The 19,538-nt window shown below is 41.4% G+C and overlaps 3 protein-coding genes across 16 annotated transcripts in view; all 3 read left to right on the top strand.

The window, feature by feature from the left end:
- Window positions 1-19,538, top strand: part of LOC133154375 (protocadherin gamma-C5-like) — a 211,091-nt gene that overhangs the window by 57,364 nt on the left and 134,189 nt on the right. The window contains exon 1 of one of the 14 annotated variants that reach the window (XM_061279100.1): window positions 5,890-8,346. The exons of 12 other annotated variants lie outside the window; for them this stretch is intronic. In XM_061279100.1, the coding sequence (XP_061135084.1) occupies window positions 5,914-8,346 (2,433 nt within the window). In that variant the 5' untranslated portion in view covers window positions 5,890-5,913. Of the gene's footprint in view, window positions 1-5,889; window positions 8,347-16,855; window positions 19,391-19,538 lie in introns of those variants that run through there. One more of the 14 variants, XM_061279091.1, reaches the window with a different exon arrangement.
- LOC133154590 (protocadherin gamma-A11-like) lies at window positions 1,578-4,022 on the top strand. Its single transcript, XM_061279420.1, has one exon. It carries the CDS (start codon window positions 1,644-1,646, stop codon window positions 4,020-4,022), a length of 2,379 nt encoding a protein of 792 aa, XP_061135404.1. The 5' UTR covers window positions 1,578-1,643.
- On the top strand, window positions 8,942-13,130 carry LOC133154584 (protocadherin gamma-A2). The gene has a single exon (XM_061279407.1). The coding sequence runs from the start codon at window positions 9,525-9,527 to the stop codon at window positions 11,943-11,945; it is 2,421 nt and encodes an 806-aa protein (XP_061135391.1). The 5' UTR covers window positions 8,942-9,524; the 3' UTR covers window positions 11,946-13,130.

Raw genomic sequence — 19,538 nt, 5'->3', positions numbered from 1 at the left:
AAGTTGTGTGATTTTGTATTAATCACCTATATCAGGGGTGCCCAAGTCTGCTCCTCAAGAGCCCCTATCCATCCTGTTTTAGATGTGCCCCTACTCCTACACACCTGACTCAAAGCTCATCAGCAAGCTTTAGGGAAGCCTAATAATGATCCTAATGACTTGTATCAGGTTTGTTGCAGTGGAGATGCATCTAAAATAGGCTGGATAGGGGCTCCCGAGGACCAGACCTGGGCAGCCCTGACTTACATTATTGTATATGGAGAGAAAAAGTTATTGATTTTTTTAAATAGCAATAACAGAAGTTGTATCTTATTGTAGCTCAGGTCTGTGATTGAAGTCTTGAACACAGTAGGGATTTTTTTTGTTTGTTTGTTTAAAATGCCCCTACTGGCCAGGTATGGCTATTGCATTTAGAATTGTGAACTCCATGCAGGGGGATGGGTTAAAACCAAGATGGCTGGCTTAAGTCATATGTTTTGACAATGAGCCAAGGTGTTCAAAATATTATTTGACATTCTGCGTTACTTGAAGCTTGAAAGATCCGGATACTTTATATATTATCAAATCATGAAGCTATCCACAATTCATATAACCTGGCTCCTCACCTCCTTACCTGAACAAACAAATGGTGAGTGAATGCTTTGAAGCCCTGTGGAGATCTGTACATGCCTTTCAATAATGAACATTCAAATCTTGTGGGGAAAAAGGGCACACACTGATTTTTTTTTTTTTTAAAGATGTGCCTCTTCATTATAGAAACTATAACATTCTCCATTAGCCGTTGTGCTGTAGTCTCATTACCTTGCCTGAAAAAAATATCTATATGTGCTCCAACAGCTGTCGGTGTTGCAGTCTGATCCTCGCAATGACATTTCCACATAGAAAGTTTTGATCCATGTTAGTCACTTTATACTGTCTTATTTATGAAGTGTTGGTGTAAAGAAAACAAACAAACAAAAAAACGATCCAAGTAAATGGTGTTTTATTCTGCTTTTTACACGCGTCTTGAGAATCAATTCACAGTTGTGTGGAGTTAATTATACAACAGTAAATACAATGTAAATCCTTGTCTGAGCACCTTGAAATTTATTTTACTTAAAGTATTTTAGTACATTTTCTTGAAGATGACTAATAATTATCTACTGTTGCATTGCTAATATCCCTTAACACATTAGTCCAGTGCATGTTGTTATACAATGTGTGAGTTTTATAAAACAAAACACGTTTTTATTAGTATTATTATTCAGTATACGATCCCAATAAGACATTATTAATTTTAAAAGCCTTCATTATATATGCCACTCAGAACTAACAAGTGAAATTTAGTGTTACGGAAATTAATCCATCCACATAAAAGTGTAAAATGTCTGTTGTAGAAAAAAATGCTATTAAATAGAACAAATATATTACAATACTCTTTAAAACATAATTTTAGAACATATTGGGTACAACGAAGTTTTTTTTGAAGAAGTATAAAATTCAAGTAGGCTTTGTTGTCAACAAACTGGACTCACGGTGGCGCAAGAGACCAGCCTTTAAATTATTGAACGCCCTTTTTCATTTGCGGTGGACTGACGTTCTGCTTGCAGGTTGCTGATTTTCTAGACCACATTGTTCTCCAGGCCGTTCGGGAGGTGTCCATAATGGATTCTAAAATGTTGCCATCGCGCACGTTTTATTTCCTTTTTCTTATGCTGCATTCCGCACTCGGAGACGTGAGCTTTTCTTTTCCCGAGGAGATGAAACGAGGATCGGTCATTGGGAATTTAGCCAAGGATCTCGGATTGGAGGCGGGCGCGCTGTCCAGCAGAAAAGCGCGCTTCGACGCAGACGGGAGCGGAAAGCTTTATTGTGATCTAAACGCGCAAAACGGAGACCTGATTGTGGCCGACAGGATTGACAGAGAGGAGCTTTGTGACGACAAGGCTTCATGTGTCCTAAAATATGAGGTTGTCCTGGAGAATCCCCTGGAGCTCCATCGAATTAATATGCTCATTCAAGATATTAATGATAACGCGCCCTTGTTTAATGATGACTTAATTGAGTTGGAGATTCGGGAGTCAGCTGACAGGGGAGCTCGTTTTGTGATTGAAGGAGCGCACGATGCGGACATAGGACAAAATTCAGTCCAACAATACATCCTAAAGAAGAATGATAATTTTGTTTTGTCTGTCAGCGGTAACACAATAGAGCTCGTACTTGACAAAGAACTTGACCGTGAAAAGCAAAGTGAGATGAATTTGCTTCTCACTGCTTTAGATGGCGGATCTCCTCAGAGATCAGGCACAGTAGCCATACACGTCACTGTGCTGGATGCCAATGATAACGCCCCAGTGTTCAGCCAGGCTGTTTATAAAGCCAGTCTGCCTGAAAATTCTGCCCCGGGTGCAATCGTAATTAATGTTAGTGCAACAGATGCAGATGAAGGGGTGAATGGCAATGTGAGTTATGATTTTGGACATGTTACAGATCATGTAAAGAAGTTATTCAGCATTGATCGTAAAATTGGTGCAATAACTGTAACTGGCACTGTTGACTATGAATCAAGCACATCATATGAATTACGCGTGAAAGCCAAAGATGGGCTTGGGCTGTCTTCTTATGCAAAAGTGATCATTTCCATCACTGATCTGAATGACAATGCCCCTGTGATCAATTTAAAGTCACTATCTAATCCGGTAACGGAGAATGTGTCACCTGGCACTGAGGTGGGCATCATTAATGTGCAGGACAGAGACTCTGACAAAAATGGACAGGTGCTCTGTTCCATTCAACAAAACGTCCCCTTCAAGTTAGTTCCTTCAATCAAAAACTATTATTCTCTGGTCACCACTGGACTTCTTGACCGTGAACTAATGTCAGACTACAACATTACAATCAGCGCCACTGACGAGGGCTCCCCTCCTCTGTCCTCCTCAAAAAGCGTCCACTTGTCTGTGGGAGACATCAACGACAACCCGCCCGTGTTTGAGGAACAGTCCTACAGTGCATATGTGAGTGAAAATAACAAAGCTGGTTCCACTTTATGCTCTGTCAGTGCTCAAGACCCTGACTGGAGACAGAATGGCACCGTCATTTATTCCCTCTTACCTGCTGAGGTGAATGGTGCCTCGGTGTCCTCCTATGTGTCTGTCAATGGAGACACGGGGGTGATCCACGCCGTCAGGTCCTTTGACTACGAACACCTGAGGAGTTTCCAAGTCCTCGTGATGGCCAGGGATAATGGCTCTCCTCCACTGAGCAGCAACGTGAGCGTCAGCGTGTTCATCTCGGACATGAATGACAACTCTCCCCAGATCCTGTACCCCGCCCCGGAGGGCAACTCCTTCATGACCGAGCTGGTCCCCAAAGCTGCGCACGGAGGCTCTGTTGTGTCCAAAGTGATCGCGGTGGATGCCGACTCGGGACAGAACGCCTGGCTGTCCTATCACATCCTCAAGTCCACAGATGCAGGACTTTTTACCATCGGCCTCCACAGCGGAGAGATCAGGACCCAGCGAGACATTTCAGAGTCTGACAGCATGAAGCAGAACCTGATTGTGGCCGTCAGAGATAACGGACAGCCCCCTTTCTCGGCCACCTGCTCCATGTATTTGCTTATTTCGGATAACTTAGCCGAGGTGCCGGAGCTGAAGGACATATCCTACGACGATAAGAACTCCAAGCTGACCTCTTATTTGATCATTGCGCTGGTGTCTGTGTCCACCTTCTTCCTGACATTCATCATGGTGGTCCTGGTTGTGAGGTTTTGTCGCAGGAGAAAGCCCAGACTGTTGTTTGATGGAGCAGTTGCCATCCCCAGCGCGTATCTGCCTCCTAATTACGCAGATGTGGACGGCACGGGAACTTTACGCAGCACCTACAACTATGACGCCTACTTGACCACAGGCTCGAGAACGAGTGACTTTAAGTTTGTGTCTTCTTACAATGACAACACGTTGCCGGCTGATCAGACTCTGAAGAAAAGTCCGTCTGACTTTAATGAGATGTTTGGAGATGTTGAAGGTTCTCCTGAGGTATGAGCAACAGTCCCATTTTTATTTTGTCAAATTTACTTCACTCGCGCTTCTGCCACTCGGTTTCTTGGCGTTTATCCCAACTTGGTTGGGTGAAACCCACACTGTTCACATGATTGGTGACTACTCAGTCATTCATATTTCCTCCCATTTATTTTACTGTTGTCCCTTGCCACCACCCTTGTTGGCATTTACATGTTCGCTTCATGGCTTTACTTGTTGTCATTGTTGAGCTCATGAGATTAATAACATTTTTTTCCCCACTAATAGTCAACGTTTCATCACAATATTAATGACAGCATCACATTATCACAGCATTCATTTTCAGTTTATTTTTTCATCTGCAGGCTATGCATTTTTATGATTGTTTGGACCTTTTTAAGCCCAGTTCGAAAACCTGCCATTAATAAAAAATGTAGATAGATTTTGAACAACAGTAATCTGCTATTTTCTTTTCATTCTTTTGTGAGACAAGGTTTGAGACAAATTTGGAGAACGTTTTATTTCCAATCATTATCAACACATGTAGCGGCACATTATTTTTGTTACAATCATATATCCACTTCATCCATTTTTCATATTTTTTTACCCAGCCTCTCATGAATTGAAATATTATTCCTACAAGACATCATAGTGACTTAATCAATTGGTCTTTTGTAGCTGATATCACATTTACATGCTGTATGTTTGCTTTTATTTTCTTTGTCAAGAATGGACATGGGATGTTACTGTGTTTGTTTTGTGGACAACGCAAAGTTGGAGTTTGTATTGGTGTTGAGTATTTCAGAGGCAGTCAGCTGCAGCTCAAACTAAAGATCTACTAAGGTCTTTATATTTTTATTTTCTTCTGGTTTCTTTACATTTCTCACAAGTGCTTTCAGAGCTATGACACTTCCAGGGGTTACCATCTGGTCTTAGGAGTGATAGTTAAAACACACATTGGAAAAAAAAACCATGGTCACGTTGTTTAGCATCTGTTCAACATCAGAGAATTATCCTGTTTTATGCAACGGTTTGCTCAGTTTGTATTGGTCAGTACTGTATATCATACAGCCATCGTTGAAAGATAAAAGCAGTGTATGATTTTGTTAGTTTTGAATCTGGGGTGCCATAAAATGGAAAACTGTGATCAAGTCCATGGCTGACAGGGGGCCTATAAATGATATTTTCAATTTGTGGCATTGAAGTGACAGGCCCCAAAGGGGTTTTGTCTCACAGGGTCCCAAATCCCGAGTAGTTCCTTTGTTTGTTAGTGATGACTTTGTAAATCTTGTGATGTAGTCTGGTAAGATTATGGATTTGACTATCTGCCTTGAAAATAATACACCTACTGCATCTATAGCCAACAGTAATTTAATAGATGTGTTCATCGTATTGGCTGTTGTTGTGTGGCTGATCTCAGTTGAAAAAAATAATCCACTGATTTGTCGTTTCCTAGTGGTTGCATTAACATTTTGTCATCAGATAAAAATAGCAAACCAGTATTTGAACAATTTAAGGCTTGATAAATGTGAATCATATTTCCAGATACCTTTTCTGAGTTACATATGAACAAGTGTGAAACCCCATTACAATGACAATACTACTAATAATAGTAATACAAGTGAAAATATCCTATAGAGTAAGAGTAAGTGCAGCCCTCACTCTTTTAAGAGATCCATAAAGTACATTTATAGTTAAGTTATAGTTAATTCATTTATTTATTTGTTTATGCTTAGTGACTACTACCAGTTAGCGTCTGCAGCTGTAATATTTAATACACACGGTATAATTACCAGTTTTATATTAAAAAAATATATCGTCTGTGTTTACATTAACTTCAACTCACGGTGGCGCAATAGACCAGCCTTTAAATTGTTGAACGCCCTTTTTCATTTACACTGGACTGACATTGTGCATGCGTGTGGGTGATTTTGTAGACCACATTGTTCTCCATTCCGTTCGGGAGGCTTCCATGATGGATTCTAAAATGTTGCGATCGTGCCCGTTTTATTTCCTTTTCCTTTTGCTGCATCCTGTACTCGGAGACGTGAGCTTTTCCTTTCCCGAGGAGATGAAACGAGGATCGGTGATTGGGAATTTAGCCAAGGATCTCGGATTGGAGGCGAGCGCGCTGTCCAGCAGAAAAGCGCGCATCGACGCCGACAGGGGCAGGAAGCTTTATTGTGATTTAAACGCGCAAAACGGAGAGCTGATTGTGGCCGACAGGATTGACAGAGAGGGTCTTTGTGGCAATAAGGCTTCATGCGTCCTCAAACAGGAAATTGTCCTGGAGAATCCACTGGAGCTCCATCGAATTAATTTGCATATTCAAGATATAAATGATAACGCACCATTGTTTAATGATGACTTAATTGAGTTGGAGATACATGAGTCAGCTGACAGGGGAGCTCGTTTTGTGATTGAAGAAGCGCACGATGCGGACGTAGGACAAAATTCAGTGCAGCAGTACATCCTAAAGAAAAATGATAATTTTATTTTGTCTGTCAGTGGTAACACAATAGAGCTTGTGCTTGATAAAGAACTTGACCGTGAAAAGCAAAGTGAGATGAATTTGCTTCTCACTGCTTTAGATGGCGGCTCTCCTCGGAGATCAGGCACAGTAGCCGTACACGTCACTGTGCTGGATGCTAATGATAATGCCCCGGTGTTCAGCCAGGCTGTTTACAAAGCCAGTCTGCCTGAAAATTCTGCCCCGGGTACAATCGTGATTAATGTTCGTGCAACAGATGCAGATGAAGGGGTGAATGGGAATGTGAGTTATGATTTTGGACATGTTACAGAAGATGTAAAGAAGTTATTCAGCATTGATCGTAAAATAGGTGCAATAGCTTTAACTGGCACTGTTGACTATGAAACAAGCACATCATATGAATTGCGTTTGAAAGCCAAAGATGGGCTTGGGCTGTCTTCTTATGCAAACGTGATTATTTCCATCACTGATGTGAATGACAATGCCCCTGGAATCAATTTGAAGTCACTGTCTAATTCAGTGGCAGAGAACGTGTCCCCTGGCACAGAGGTGGGCATCATTAATGTGCAGGACAGAGACTCTGAAAAGAATGGGCAGGTGCGCTGTTCCATTCAACAAAACGTCCCCTTCAAGTTAGTTCCGTCTATCAAAAACTATTATTCTCTGGTGACAACTGGACTTCTGGACCGTGAACTCGTGTCAGACTACAACATTACAATCAGCGCCACTGACGAGGGCTCTCCTCCTCTGTCCTCCTCCAAGAGCGTCCACTTGTCTGTCGGAGACATAAACGACAACCCACCTGTGTTTGAGGAGCAGTCGTACAGCGCATACGTCAGTGAAAATAACAAAGCTGGCTCCACTTTATGCTCTGTCAGTGCTCAAGACCCCGACTGGAGACAAAACGGCACCGTCATTTATTCCCTCTTACCTGCTGAGGTAAACGGTGCCCCAGTGTCCTCCTACGTGTCTGTCAACGGAGACACGGGGGCAATCCACGCCGTCAGGTCCTTTGATTACGAACACCTGAGGAGTTTCCAAGTCAACGTCATGGCCAGAGACAATGGTTCTCCTCCATTGAGCAGCAACGTGAGCGTCAGCGTGTTCATTTCGGACGTGAACGACAACTCTCCTCAGATCCTGTACCCCGCCCCAGAGGGCAACTCCTTCATGACCGAGCTGGTCCCCAAAGCTGCACACGGAGGCTCTGTGGTGTCCAAAGTGATCGCGGTAGACCGCGACTCAGGCCAGAACGCCTGGCTGTCCTATCACATCCTCAAGTCCACAGATGCCGGACTTTTCACCATCGGTCTCCACAGCGGAGAGATAAGGACCCAGCGGGACATTTCTGAGTCTGACAGCATGAAGCAGAACCTGATTGTGGCCGTCAGAGATAACGGACAGCCCCCTCTCTCGGCCACCTGCTCCATGTATTTGCTTATTTCGGACAACTTGGCAGAGGTGCCGGAGCTGAAGGACATTTCTTACGACGAGAAGAACTCTAAACTGACGTCTTATCTGATCATCGCACTGGTGTCCGTGTCCACCTTTTTCCTGACCTTCATGATGGTGGTCCTGGCTGTGAGGTTTTGTCGCAGGAGAAAGCCCAGACTGTTGTTTGATGGAGCAGTTGCCATCCCCAGTGCGTATCTGCCTCCTAATTACGCAGATGTGGACGGCACGGGAACTTTACGCAGCACCTACAACTATGACGCCTACTTGACCACAGGCTCCAGAACCAGTGACTTTAAGTTTGTGTCCTCTTACAATGACAACACAATGCCTGCTGACCAGACTCTGAAGAAAAGTCCGTCTGACTTTGATGAGATGTTTGGAGATGTTCAAGGATCACCCGAGGTACAAATAATGATTTATGAATAATATTTTCATATTTTTATCCCTCCATCAATCCAAGTCCGATTTACATTTCTGGCATTTCTAGGAAAGGAGTAGAGTGAATTCAAATGAGAAATTAACTCAAGATTCTTTTGAACATAAGTTCTATCATCATCGTGCGCACGCGCACACACACACACACACACGCGCACACGTACATACATACACACATACACAATAAACCTGGTATTTGAATAGGGATGTGTAGACTTTTTTTTTTATCCACTGTGTACACATTAAGATGGGACAGCTAATACCTTTAAAAATAATATAATAGATGTTTACATATTATATTTGATATTGCATTGAATGTAGTGTTTCAAATACAACGTCATAAAATACTAGTTGCGTTGCAAGATCAGCTATTGATGAATGGATGGCGGATGGACTCAATCACTTATCCAAGAGCTCTATAGCTAATTTTTTACTGTGATGATAGATTTAGAAATAAAACATTTAATCATCTCATTCATATATTTCTTTCTTTTTTGATTTAATACATTCAATCCGTGACCTCCTTCTGCATTGTTTACAGTATTTTATTGGCTGTAGAAGATCCACGTCACCTACTAAATAGCTTTGCAATAAATTTGCAGCTGAGGGCTTGTTGACCAGGAAGTCATCTCTGTGGTGCAAACATTCTGCATTTCTCTTGTAATTGTCCCACTCGACCTCGTGGCGACGCTCTTTGAATATTTGAGTCATCTATGGCGTGTTCTGCTGTAACTGTGTCAGTGAAACTGGAGCATTGGGTGAGAGCAAGAACATGCGTGTAAGTCTCTCTATGTGCATGTTTGTGTGATGGAGGCAGAGGAAAAGTATGTGTGTGTGCGTGTGTGCATGAGTGTGCTCGTGTACGCGCGTGTGCACTTGTGTGTGATAGAGGCAGAGAAAAAAAGTACATGAGTGGGTGTTTGGAGAGGGAGAGAGAGAAAGCAGCAGAGAGAGAGAGAGAGAGAGATGAAATGGAAAGAGAGAATCCAAGCTGACAGCTTCCCTAATAGAGCATGAGTAACTCGGCTAGAGACGCAGGGAAGCGTCGGATTGCAGCATAATTTTCAGTTCGACATTTTCAGGAGCGTGTTTAGGATTTAGCTCTGTTTTCGACGGCTTATGAACATCGGAGAGAATCTCTAAAAATGGACCGGAGAATCAACTTTGAACACTGGAGGGAATTATTCTTTTTTTGTTTGATTTTTTCTGTGTCATCTGGAGAGGTGCGTTATGTCCTTCCAGAGGAGATGCAGCCGGGTTCTGTGATTGGGAACGTTGCGCGAGATCTCGGTGTGGAAGCGAGGGAGCTCAATGCTCGCCGTGCCCGTGTTGTTGCAGACGGAACCAGTCAGCTGTGTGAACTGGATCTGCCATCAGGCAATCTTTTGATCAGTCAACGGATTGACCGAGAGGAGCTCTGTGCGCAAGGCAGCGTGTGCACCATCCAACATCAGCTTTTATTTGAGGATCCTCTTCAAGCATTCAGCCTACTTTTAGACATTGCCGACATAAACGACAATACTCCAGTGTTTGCTGCACAGGAGATCAACCTTGATTTGGTGGAGTCCACCGTTCTTGGGAGACGTTTTCCCCTGGAGAGTGCGCATGACCCTGATCTGGGCACAAACTCCATCAGTGAATACAAACTGAGTCCCAACGATCATTTTGGCCTGGAAATGAGTACCCAAATAAATGGCAACTCATATCCAGAGCTTGTTCTGAAAAAGGCGTTAGACCGAGAAACACAAGCTGAGCATGTGCTGAAAATCAATGGCATCGACAGGGGAAGTCCAGCCAGAACTGGTACCGCTTCTATCCGTATCCGTGTTTTGGACTCCAATGATAATGTCCCAGTGTTCAGCCAGCGCCTTTACAGAGCATCTGTACCGGAGAACTCTGTCACAGGAACTTTAATAGCACAACTGAATGCCACAGACTTGGATGACAGCCTCTATGGAGAGATAACATACTCTTTCAGTCACCTGACGGACAAGACCAGAGGAGTTGTTGACATTGACCCACGGAGTGGTGAAGTTCGAGTGGCAGGTGTCATTGACTACGAGGAGGCGAGTTCTCACGAGTTGGATGTGCAAGCTAAAGACGGAGGCGGCCAGGCCTCCCACTGCAAACTCATCATCGATGTCATCGATGTCAATGACAACAAACCTGTGATTGAAATCAAGTCGGCGTCAGCTAACATACTGGAAGATTCCAAACCTGGAACGATGGTGGCCCTCATCAATATTTATGACATGGACACGGGAAATAGCGGACACGTCACATGTTCGATTCCTGACAATGTCCCATTTCAAATTGTATCGGAGGTGAAAAACTATTATATGTTAGTGACAGCTGGGAAACTAGACAGAGAGGTTCAATCGGAGTATAACATTACCATAACTGCCACTGACTCAGGCTCTCCTTCACTGGAGAGCAAAAAAGTTTTATCAATCGTGCTTACCGATGTAAATGACAACCCTCCCATTTTTACACAGCGCGAGTACACTGCCAACATCTTGGAAAACCAACCTGTTGGCACGTTTGTTATGAAAGTAACGGCCCAGGACATAGACGATCCGTCCAATGCTAAATTAAATTACCAAATATCAAAAGAGACAAATCTGGACGTTTCCTCCTTCCTTACCATTAACATGGAAACGGGCGAGCTTTTCACATCGCGGCTATTCGATTACGAGCAGTCAGTTTATTTCCAAATCAAAGTGGAGGCCCGAGACGGAGGTGACCCCCAACTCACCACCACCTGCACTGTCAATGTTTTTATCAAAGACCAAAATGACAACATGCCAGTTGTCCTATATCCTGTACAAGCCTTCATTGCTGAGGATGTAGTTCCCCTTGAAGCGCCAAGAGGTTATTTAGTGACCAAGGTGGTGGCCGTAGACGCTGACTCGGGCCACAACGCGTGGTTATCTTACAGAATAATCAAAGAAACGCAGCCAAATTTGTTTATGGTGGGTTTACACACAGGCGAAATTAGAACCACGCGAGCCTTTATGGAGCTTGATGAACCCAAACAAACAGTCGTTATTGTGGTAACAGATAATGGGCCGGTGTCTCTTTCTGCCACGGCCACCGTTAGCATCGCCATTGGCGAGGGGTTGCCAGTTCTACATGAACTCTTTGAGCTGGCTGAGGAATCTCAGGGCAGCGATAGCTTGAGGCTTTATTTGATAATTGCCCTCTTCACCGTTTCTTTTCTCTTAATCCTTTTAATCATCGGAGTGTTTTATTATAAGCTTTGTCGCCGTAGCTACGTGTACCGTTCGACTAGTGCCAGCCTCCCTGTTTTCCCCACCACGTACTATCCACCTAGTTTTACAGATTTTAGTCGCTGTGGGACATTGCTGAAAGACGATCGCTTTGATCCGTTTCTGACCACCGGCTCATGGAGAGGTGACTTTCGCTTTGGTTCAAACACGGATACTGACACGCTAAAGAAAAGGAGCGCGGCTTATCAAAAGAACACACTTAGGCGCACGAGTGCCGACAGATCTACTCTAAAGGTGAGGGCCGGTCCCTCACATCCTTGTTATGTGATCGCTTGAAAACTGACTGCAATTATTGCACGTGCAGTAGTTGTAAAAAGGTCTAAATACCCGTGCTGAAATGACAGGTTTTCTGTGATCAAAAATAAGACCAAGATAATCAGTTCAAAAGTTGTTTTTGCCAATTTTCAACATTGAGGGAATTAGTAGTTTTCTTTACAGAAAAACTTGAGGCTTCTGCTAGAAAGAAAGATGTCTGAAAAAGCGTACTTGAACATCTGAACTTTATTTGTAGTTAATCCGAGGGACTTTGAATCGTGCACACTTGTGCAACCATATTATCAGAATTTATATTTACTTCCCATCACATTTGTTGTCCAATTGCATTGTACAGATCACATTTATGGTGGATAAGGTTTTGAAATTATTTATCTAAAATCTGGGTTTATAGAGGGGTTTGTAGACATTTTGTATTGCCTCTGTTTTGTGAACAAAATGAAAAAAAAAGGCACTCGCCAGCTATTCAATTGAGGCTGCACACCGTTTGGTGTTAGACATTTGTAATATGACTTATATAAATACAGTATTCTATTATCCTAAACTATGCATGACATCTTGATGCAGTACAATTCAACATCTTTACAAAGTGCAGCCATAACAAAAGTATTGTAAATTAAATAATTCTGGAGGTGCGGCCTGTGTATGCAAATTGTGATCACAAACTGTTAAGATATGACATGGCATCATTAAATATTTTTAATACGTGGAATTATGTTCTGTATTAATGCATGGATTTATTCATCTTGAAAATAAGTATATGAAGCAATCAACTAAAATAGTCTCAAATTATAACTCATAATTGCTTTGTGTTGTGTTTGTTAATTAAGTACCGTGCTACTGATTACTTTTTTTCTTGTAATGTTAGTCAGGTTTTAATGATCTTTTATGGCAGTAAGATGAGGTCTCTTCTGCAATATTTTCTCAACTGTTTCTATTTTTATCTCATTTACTTCAATAAAAAACATTTTGAGTGGACTGTCAGACCTGTAAAAGATTCCTCAACCAGCATGATACAGCTTGTAATTTCAAGTTCACCAGACTCCAACTCTCCTTTTTTGTCCTTTACAAATACAAAATATCTTTTTTCCCCCTTCTCATTTTGTAATGATCAGTTTTTAGCATGTCTCAGTCTTTTTGCCTCATCCTTGTCTTGTGCACACAGGTCAGAGCTGTTACCTTTTAAATCTTGACCCATAATAATGCATCAAATTACATCAGTATTTGTTGTGTTATGTATTTATTATTATATCGTGATAGAATGATTTAACAGCTGAATAAATATTTAAATAAAATTTGATTTTCTAAAAAAAATTTGTCTGACTCTTTTCAACAAGGTATAATAAGACACAACTTACACACATGCAGCCAAAAATTATTAGAATGTCATAATATTGGTTAAAGGTTGAGGATTAAAGTTAACACTCACTATCATATCAGTGCTTCAAGTGTAATATGGCAGATTCATGCTATGTGTTATCAAAATCTGTGTGGGCAGGGTAGTGAAGCAGAGAGAAATGTGCTCATGTGTAGTCATGTGGCTTGCACATGTGCTCCAAATTAAACTATGGTTAGATTGCGAAAAAACGACAACAACAAAAAACAAGCAAAAACGAAAAACACCAATTTCTGAATTATCCGGCTCATATTCATAAAATGCTGCATTACTGATATGAGGATTGTAGGTTGATGACAAGTTGGGAGAACTTTTAATGTTTTGCCAAAAATTCTGTTTCACATTTAGGTCAACACAAGGCGATTAGTTGACATTTTTGTGACTTGTGAAGGAAACCAACTCCATTTTTTTTTCCCAATGCATTAGGGATTTTCAAAGGGAACGCCAATGTACAGCAGGGGTCACCAACTATATTTATATTTGTCAGAGGGTCAGAATTTTACCGGGCAGTCACCTTGGGGGCAAGATCCTCAAATAAAAATGCTAAGTCAATAAATAAATAAATGGCATAACATTATGACTTGATGTTTATTGCTTGTATCTTGTTTCCATTTCATTACAACCTGAAGGCAAATTTAGCTTTTAAAGTCTCAGTTTTTGCAGTTTCCAGTTGATGATCGCTGATGTACAATATCAGCATTGTTAAGGGTTTCTACTTCCTCTCATTACAGCACATATTGAACATGTGAAGTTAAAGGAAAATAGTCTTGTAAACATAAAAACACTCATATTAAGACCTTAATCCTGTTTACCCCTTATCTAACACTTAAGGTCATCACAGAATGTTCACACCCCCACTGTTTGTGATTTTTCTGTCTGCATCATTTCATATGACAACATTATTTTTGATGCAGAAATTGTCATTGGGCTTAATACTAACGCTTTTTTCTTTGTTCTCTTTTTTCTTTTGGTCTCTCCCGTCAATGAACCTTCTAATGTGGACCCACAGGTAAGCACATTTTCAATTATTTCAGCACTCACATGCATTCTGCTCCTGTTAAAATATCACACAAGTGTCAGCCTCATCAACAGTATTGATTAACTGACACGATCAATAGAATACCAGTTGACCCAGAATGTGCTTCCATCTGTGCAATATTTTTGCTTGAGCCTTTTTTTCACACAACTCACTGTGCCAGCAAACATGTTTATCAGTCATCACATTCAGAGGAAAATGGTTCCATCACAAGCATTACACTGACTGTAAGTCACCCTGTGCAGTCATGTAATGTATGCAGAAAAAGTCATCCTATTGGGTGAAAATATGTTCCCAGCGTAAGCTACATGAATATTAATAACTCTGCCTGCTGTTGCTGTGCAGACTCTGCTTTAATAATGCACCATCATGATGTGCACAAGGGTGTGCTCTGCAGTAGTATGCTGAAATGGAGCGCACACAGAAATGGGAAGCTCTGCCATGGTTCCCTTTTCTGGCTCAGTGTTGCAAAAATATTGTCAGCAGACTTTCACTGTGTATGGCTGCTTGTTCATTTCCAGCGGAATGTTAATTCCTCTGAATGTAGGTCACTGCTCTCCGATCAGCGCCACATCTATATAGGTCCTGTATAGACATGTCAGTCTATCTATCTATCTATCTATCTATCTATCTATCTATCTATCTATCTATCTATCTATCTATCTATCTATCTATCTATCTATCTATCTATCTATCTATCTATCTATCTATCTATCTATCTATCTATCTATCTATCTATCTATCTATCTATCTATCTATCTATCTATCTATCTATCTATCTTATAATTATTATTATTATTATTCATTACTATTATTATTATTGTTAGTATTTTTATTAATTTATAATACAAACAATAATATTAATATATACATTAATATATAATATTAATAATAATATTGATTGATTAAAATAAAACATAGTAAATAATTAATTATGAATATTTTACTTGTATACTCTATTGCAACTTTGGAGCACTGATTGGTGTATTATTTTACTTAATCTCTGTTGGTGGTGCTGTTGTATCAGCTGTGAAAGCACCTCAACCAGTCCATGACCCTTTAAGGTAAGTAATGCAAGCAGCATTAGAATATTGCTGCATTTGTCATGAGCTTGTGTGAACAATGCTTAACAAACATAGTTTAATGTTATAAGACACTTTGCCTATACTTCAGTATTTGTGATTATTTCTCCCAAGTAACACATTGAAGGTGCATTAGAGCATCTCCATTCTGTTGTTCTGCATTATAGCTGCGGTCACCAGACAAATACGTTCCAAAAAAAACGAGGAAGGAGGTCTTTGTAGAGAACGTTGCAAACACTTAGATGTGAAAATGTTGGTTTCTGCGCTCGAGCTTGGCTTATTATTGATGAAGACAGCCAGTACTTATGTCTTCTCAAGTAGCTTTGCTATGGAAATTGTCCTGGAAGACCCACTTGAGGTATTTTCCATCACGATCAAGATACAAGGTGCAAATGACCATGGTCCAGCTTTTCCTAAAAGAAATCTGCGAGCGAGCAAGTGAGTAGGTTTTGTAGGTTCTGGTGCAGTGGACCACACTACACTGTGTCGTAGAAGTGGCACAGATTCAAAGGCCTATTAAAAGAAGTTCTGTTTTGTCCGTTTTTCAAATGAAGAACTTTTTGGACATCCATTCATTCATAGGAATGAGCCACTCGTGCAGGGTGGTGATTTGATTAACATTCGTGGGTTTGGCAAAGAAATAGCTCTACGTATCTGAAAAGCATACATAGCAGTGGTATATTTGGTATATTAGTATATCTTATGAATGTGTCTGAACAACTCACCATTGGCAACAACTCTTTACTGAGATGCAAAAAAAAAAAAAAAAGTAAAAAACAAAGTATAAAAAGTGTTTTTTTTTTTTTATATTTTCTGTCAGGATCTTGAGGATGTGAACAAAGCATGCAGCGTCGGTTCAAACTTGGTTTTGGAAGCCCTTTTATTCTACTTTCGTTTTATTATTTAATCTTCTACTTTTATTGTTGACTTTGCTGTGTAGTTAATACTGGCCAAGACTAAACAGCAACTGCTGTTTTTATTTATCTTGAATTTCTTGCTTGGAAAAAAAATAACCATGAGAACTTGGAGTTCTCTTTCGCTATCCATGGTGCTGAAATAAAGCTGAAGCCACGAAAGGCTGTGGAATTATTGGCCTAGTCACACATCTTTTTTGGCAACTGTACATCCATTTTCTGTCGAGACTATCGCCACAGATATGCCATTTTATTTACTTCATGACTGCAAAATAGAATTTTTGCAAAACTAAGAAAGGATTTTTCTGATTTTCTACTTGTGATCATACAAAGAGGATTTTTAAAAATTATTTGGGTCAAACTACCTTAATTTCATATATTAGCCTCCAAGTGGCGCTGTTACATGTGAAATGAATATGTCTGTACTGCGTGATGGTGCAGCTCCCAAGTCTGAGATCCAGCCATTTGACAAATGAGATCCTGAGTGAACGGCGGACCTTTGCGTCGAAGCAACGCCTGTCTTATTTTCGTTTCTTTTTTTCGAATTGATCATTTTTCTTTTTTTTCTTCATCTTTTTTTGGACATGGAGTTTGAAATTAATCATTTCAGAAATGGAATACGACGGCGATATTTTGGCAGATGGGTGGCCAGCGTCTTTGTCTTTTGGTGTGTGTTTTTAAATGCAACGCAAGGGCAAATCCGCTACTCAATCCCTGAGGAGATGAAAAAAGGCTCGCTCATCGGAAATGTGGCCCAGGATCTTGGTTTGGATCTGAAAAGACTCCGTTCTGGGCGGGCCCGCATCGTGACAGGGGACAACGTCCAGTACGCTGAGCTGAGGGCGGACAAAGGGCTCCTGGTTGTCCACGAGAGGATAGATCGAGAGCAGCTGTGTGGAGACGTGACGCCGTGCAGCTTCACCTTTGAGATCTTATTGGAAAACCCCATGGAATTGCATCCCGTGACCATCGAAGTGTTAGACGTAAATGACAATGCTCCTACCTTTAAAAATAACCATTTGCGATTTGAAATAAGTGAATTGGCAGCGCTTGGCTCCCGTTTTATTTTAGAGAATGCTCACGATGCTGACGTAGATGCAAATAACGTCCAAAATTACATTTTAACTCCGAGTGATAATTTCGTTTTAAAACAACACGCCAGTCCAGGGGGCATAAAACATGCAGAAATGGTGCTTCAGAAAGCTTTAGACAGAGAAGAACAGCCGCGACTCGTCTTAAAATTGGTGGCTGTGGATGGTGGAAATCCACAGAGATCAGGTACAGTAAATATAGAAATTACCATTTTAGATGTGAATGATAATGCTCCCGTATTCAATCAAACTAATTATAAAGCGAAGTTATTTGAAAATGCGCCAAAAGGCACCCATATTCTGACCGTGAATGCCACTGACGCAGATAGCGGTTCGTATGGAAAAGTAACATACTCATTTTCAAAATCAAATGCAGACATAACGAATTTGTTTTATATTGATGGGGTGACAGGATGTATATATGTAGCAAATAAAATAGATTACGAAAATGACAAAAAACTAGAATTCATGGTTGAAGCTAAAGATGAAGGTGGGCTTACTGAGTCTACAAAAGTCGAAATAGAAATAATGGATTTAAATGATAATGCCCCTCTCATTAATGTAATGTCTTTCACCAGTCCCGTGTCAGAGGATTCCCCCGTTGGTGCCACTATTGGTATCATCAATGTAAAAGACTTGGATTCTGGTGAAAACGGTCACGTGAGGTGCGCAATAGAAGGCCGCGTTCCATTTAGAATTAAATCCAATATGAGAAATTATTTTGCATTAATGACTGATGCTGATTTGGATCGTGAAAGTGTGTCAGAATATAACATCACAATTGTTGCGTCAGATGCTGGCTCGCCTCCCCTCTCCACAAAAAATAATTTTAGTTTGAAAGTGTCAGACGTCAATGACAACGCTCCTGTGTTTCCGGTCGGCATTCATAGTGCAAACATTGCAGAAAACAACTCCCCAGGAGTTTCTGTTTTGAGTGTAATTGCCAAAGACCCAGATGAAAATCAGAATGCTCGTGTATCCTACATGTTGGAGCAAAGTGAAATAGGAGGAAGTCCAATTAGTGAATTCGTGTCTGTAAATTCAGAAAGTGGAATTATTAGTGCAGTTCGCTCATATGACTATGAGCAAATCAAAGAGCTAACATTTATTGTCAGAGCTCAGGATGGAGGCTCCCCTCCCCTCAGTAGCAACGTGAGCGTTCGCATCCTTATCCAGGACCAGAACGACAACTCCCCTCAAGTCCTGTACCCGGTGCAGACAGGCGGTTCATTTCTGGCCGAAATGGTTCCTCGTTCAGCCGACGTTGGCTACCTGGTGACCAAAGTGGTGGCTGTGGACGTGGACTCTGGCCAGAACGCCTGGCTCTCCTATCAAGTCCACAAAGCCACAGACAGGGCGCTGTTTGAAGTGGGCCTCCATAATGGAGAAATCCGAACAGTCCGCCAAGTGACTGATAAAGATGCTGTCAAACAAAGACTGACTGTTGTAGTGGAGGACAATGGGCAGCCCTCTCGTTCAGCCACAGTCATTGTGAACGTGGCAGTGGCCGACAGCTTCCCTGAGGTGCTCTCGGAGTTCACTGACTTGAGCATGCACGACAGAGAGTACAATGACAAGCTGACATTTTACTTAGTTTTGGCGCTGGCTGTGGTCTCCTTCCTCTTCATCACCTGCTTGCTGCTCATCATCGCAGTCAAAGTGCACAGGTGGAGACAGTCGCGTGTCCTGTACCACTCCAACCTGCCCGTCATCCCGTGCTATCCACCTCGGTACTCGGATACTTTGGGGACAGGGACCCTCCCTCACGTGTACAATTATGAGGTTTGCAGGACCATCGACTCTAGAAAAAGTGACATGAAGAACATGCAAGCCATGAGTCAGAGTTTAGTGAGTGTGGATGGAGCCGATGCCGATATGTCTAATTGCAACAAGCAGATGTCAGGAGACTTTTCCCAGATGTCAACCTTGGTGAGTGATGTTTTTCACCTTTTTCATTTGATATTGTCTCATGTAATGTAACGAGAACCTAGAAAAGTTCACCATTGTTTTGCAGCCAAATCAGAAATTGAAAACGATGCAGTTTAATTTTGTTTTGAGTCAAAATGGTTTCGTATTA

The sequence above is a fragment of the Syngnathus typhle genome, linkage group LG1 (assembly GCF_033458585.1).
Source record: "Syngnathus typhle isolate RoL2023-S1 ecotype Sweden linkage group LG1, RoL_Styp_1.0, whole genome shotgun sequence".
Lineage (NCBI taxonomy): Eukaryota > Metazoa > Chordata > Actinopteri > Syngnathiformes > Syngnathidae > Syngnathus > Syngnathus typhle.
This window is presented reverse-complemented; position numbering and strand designations above follow the sequence as displayed.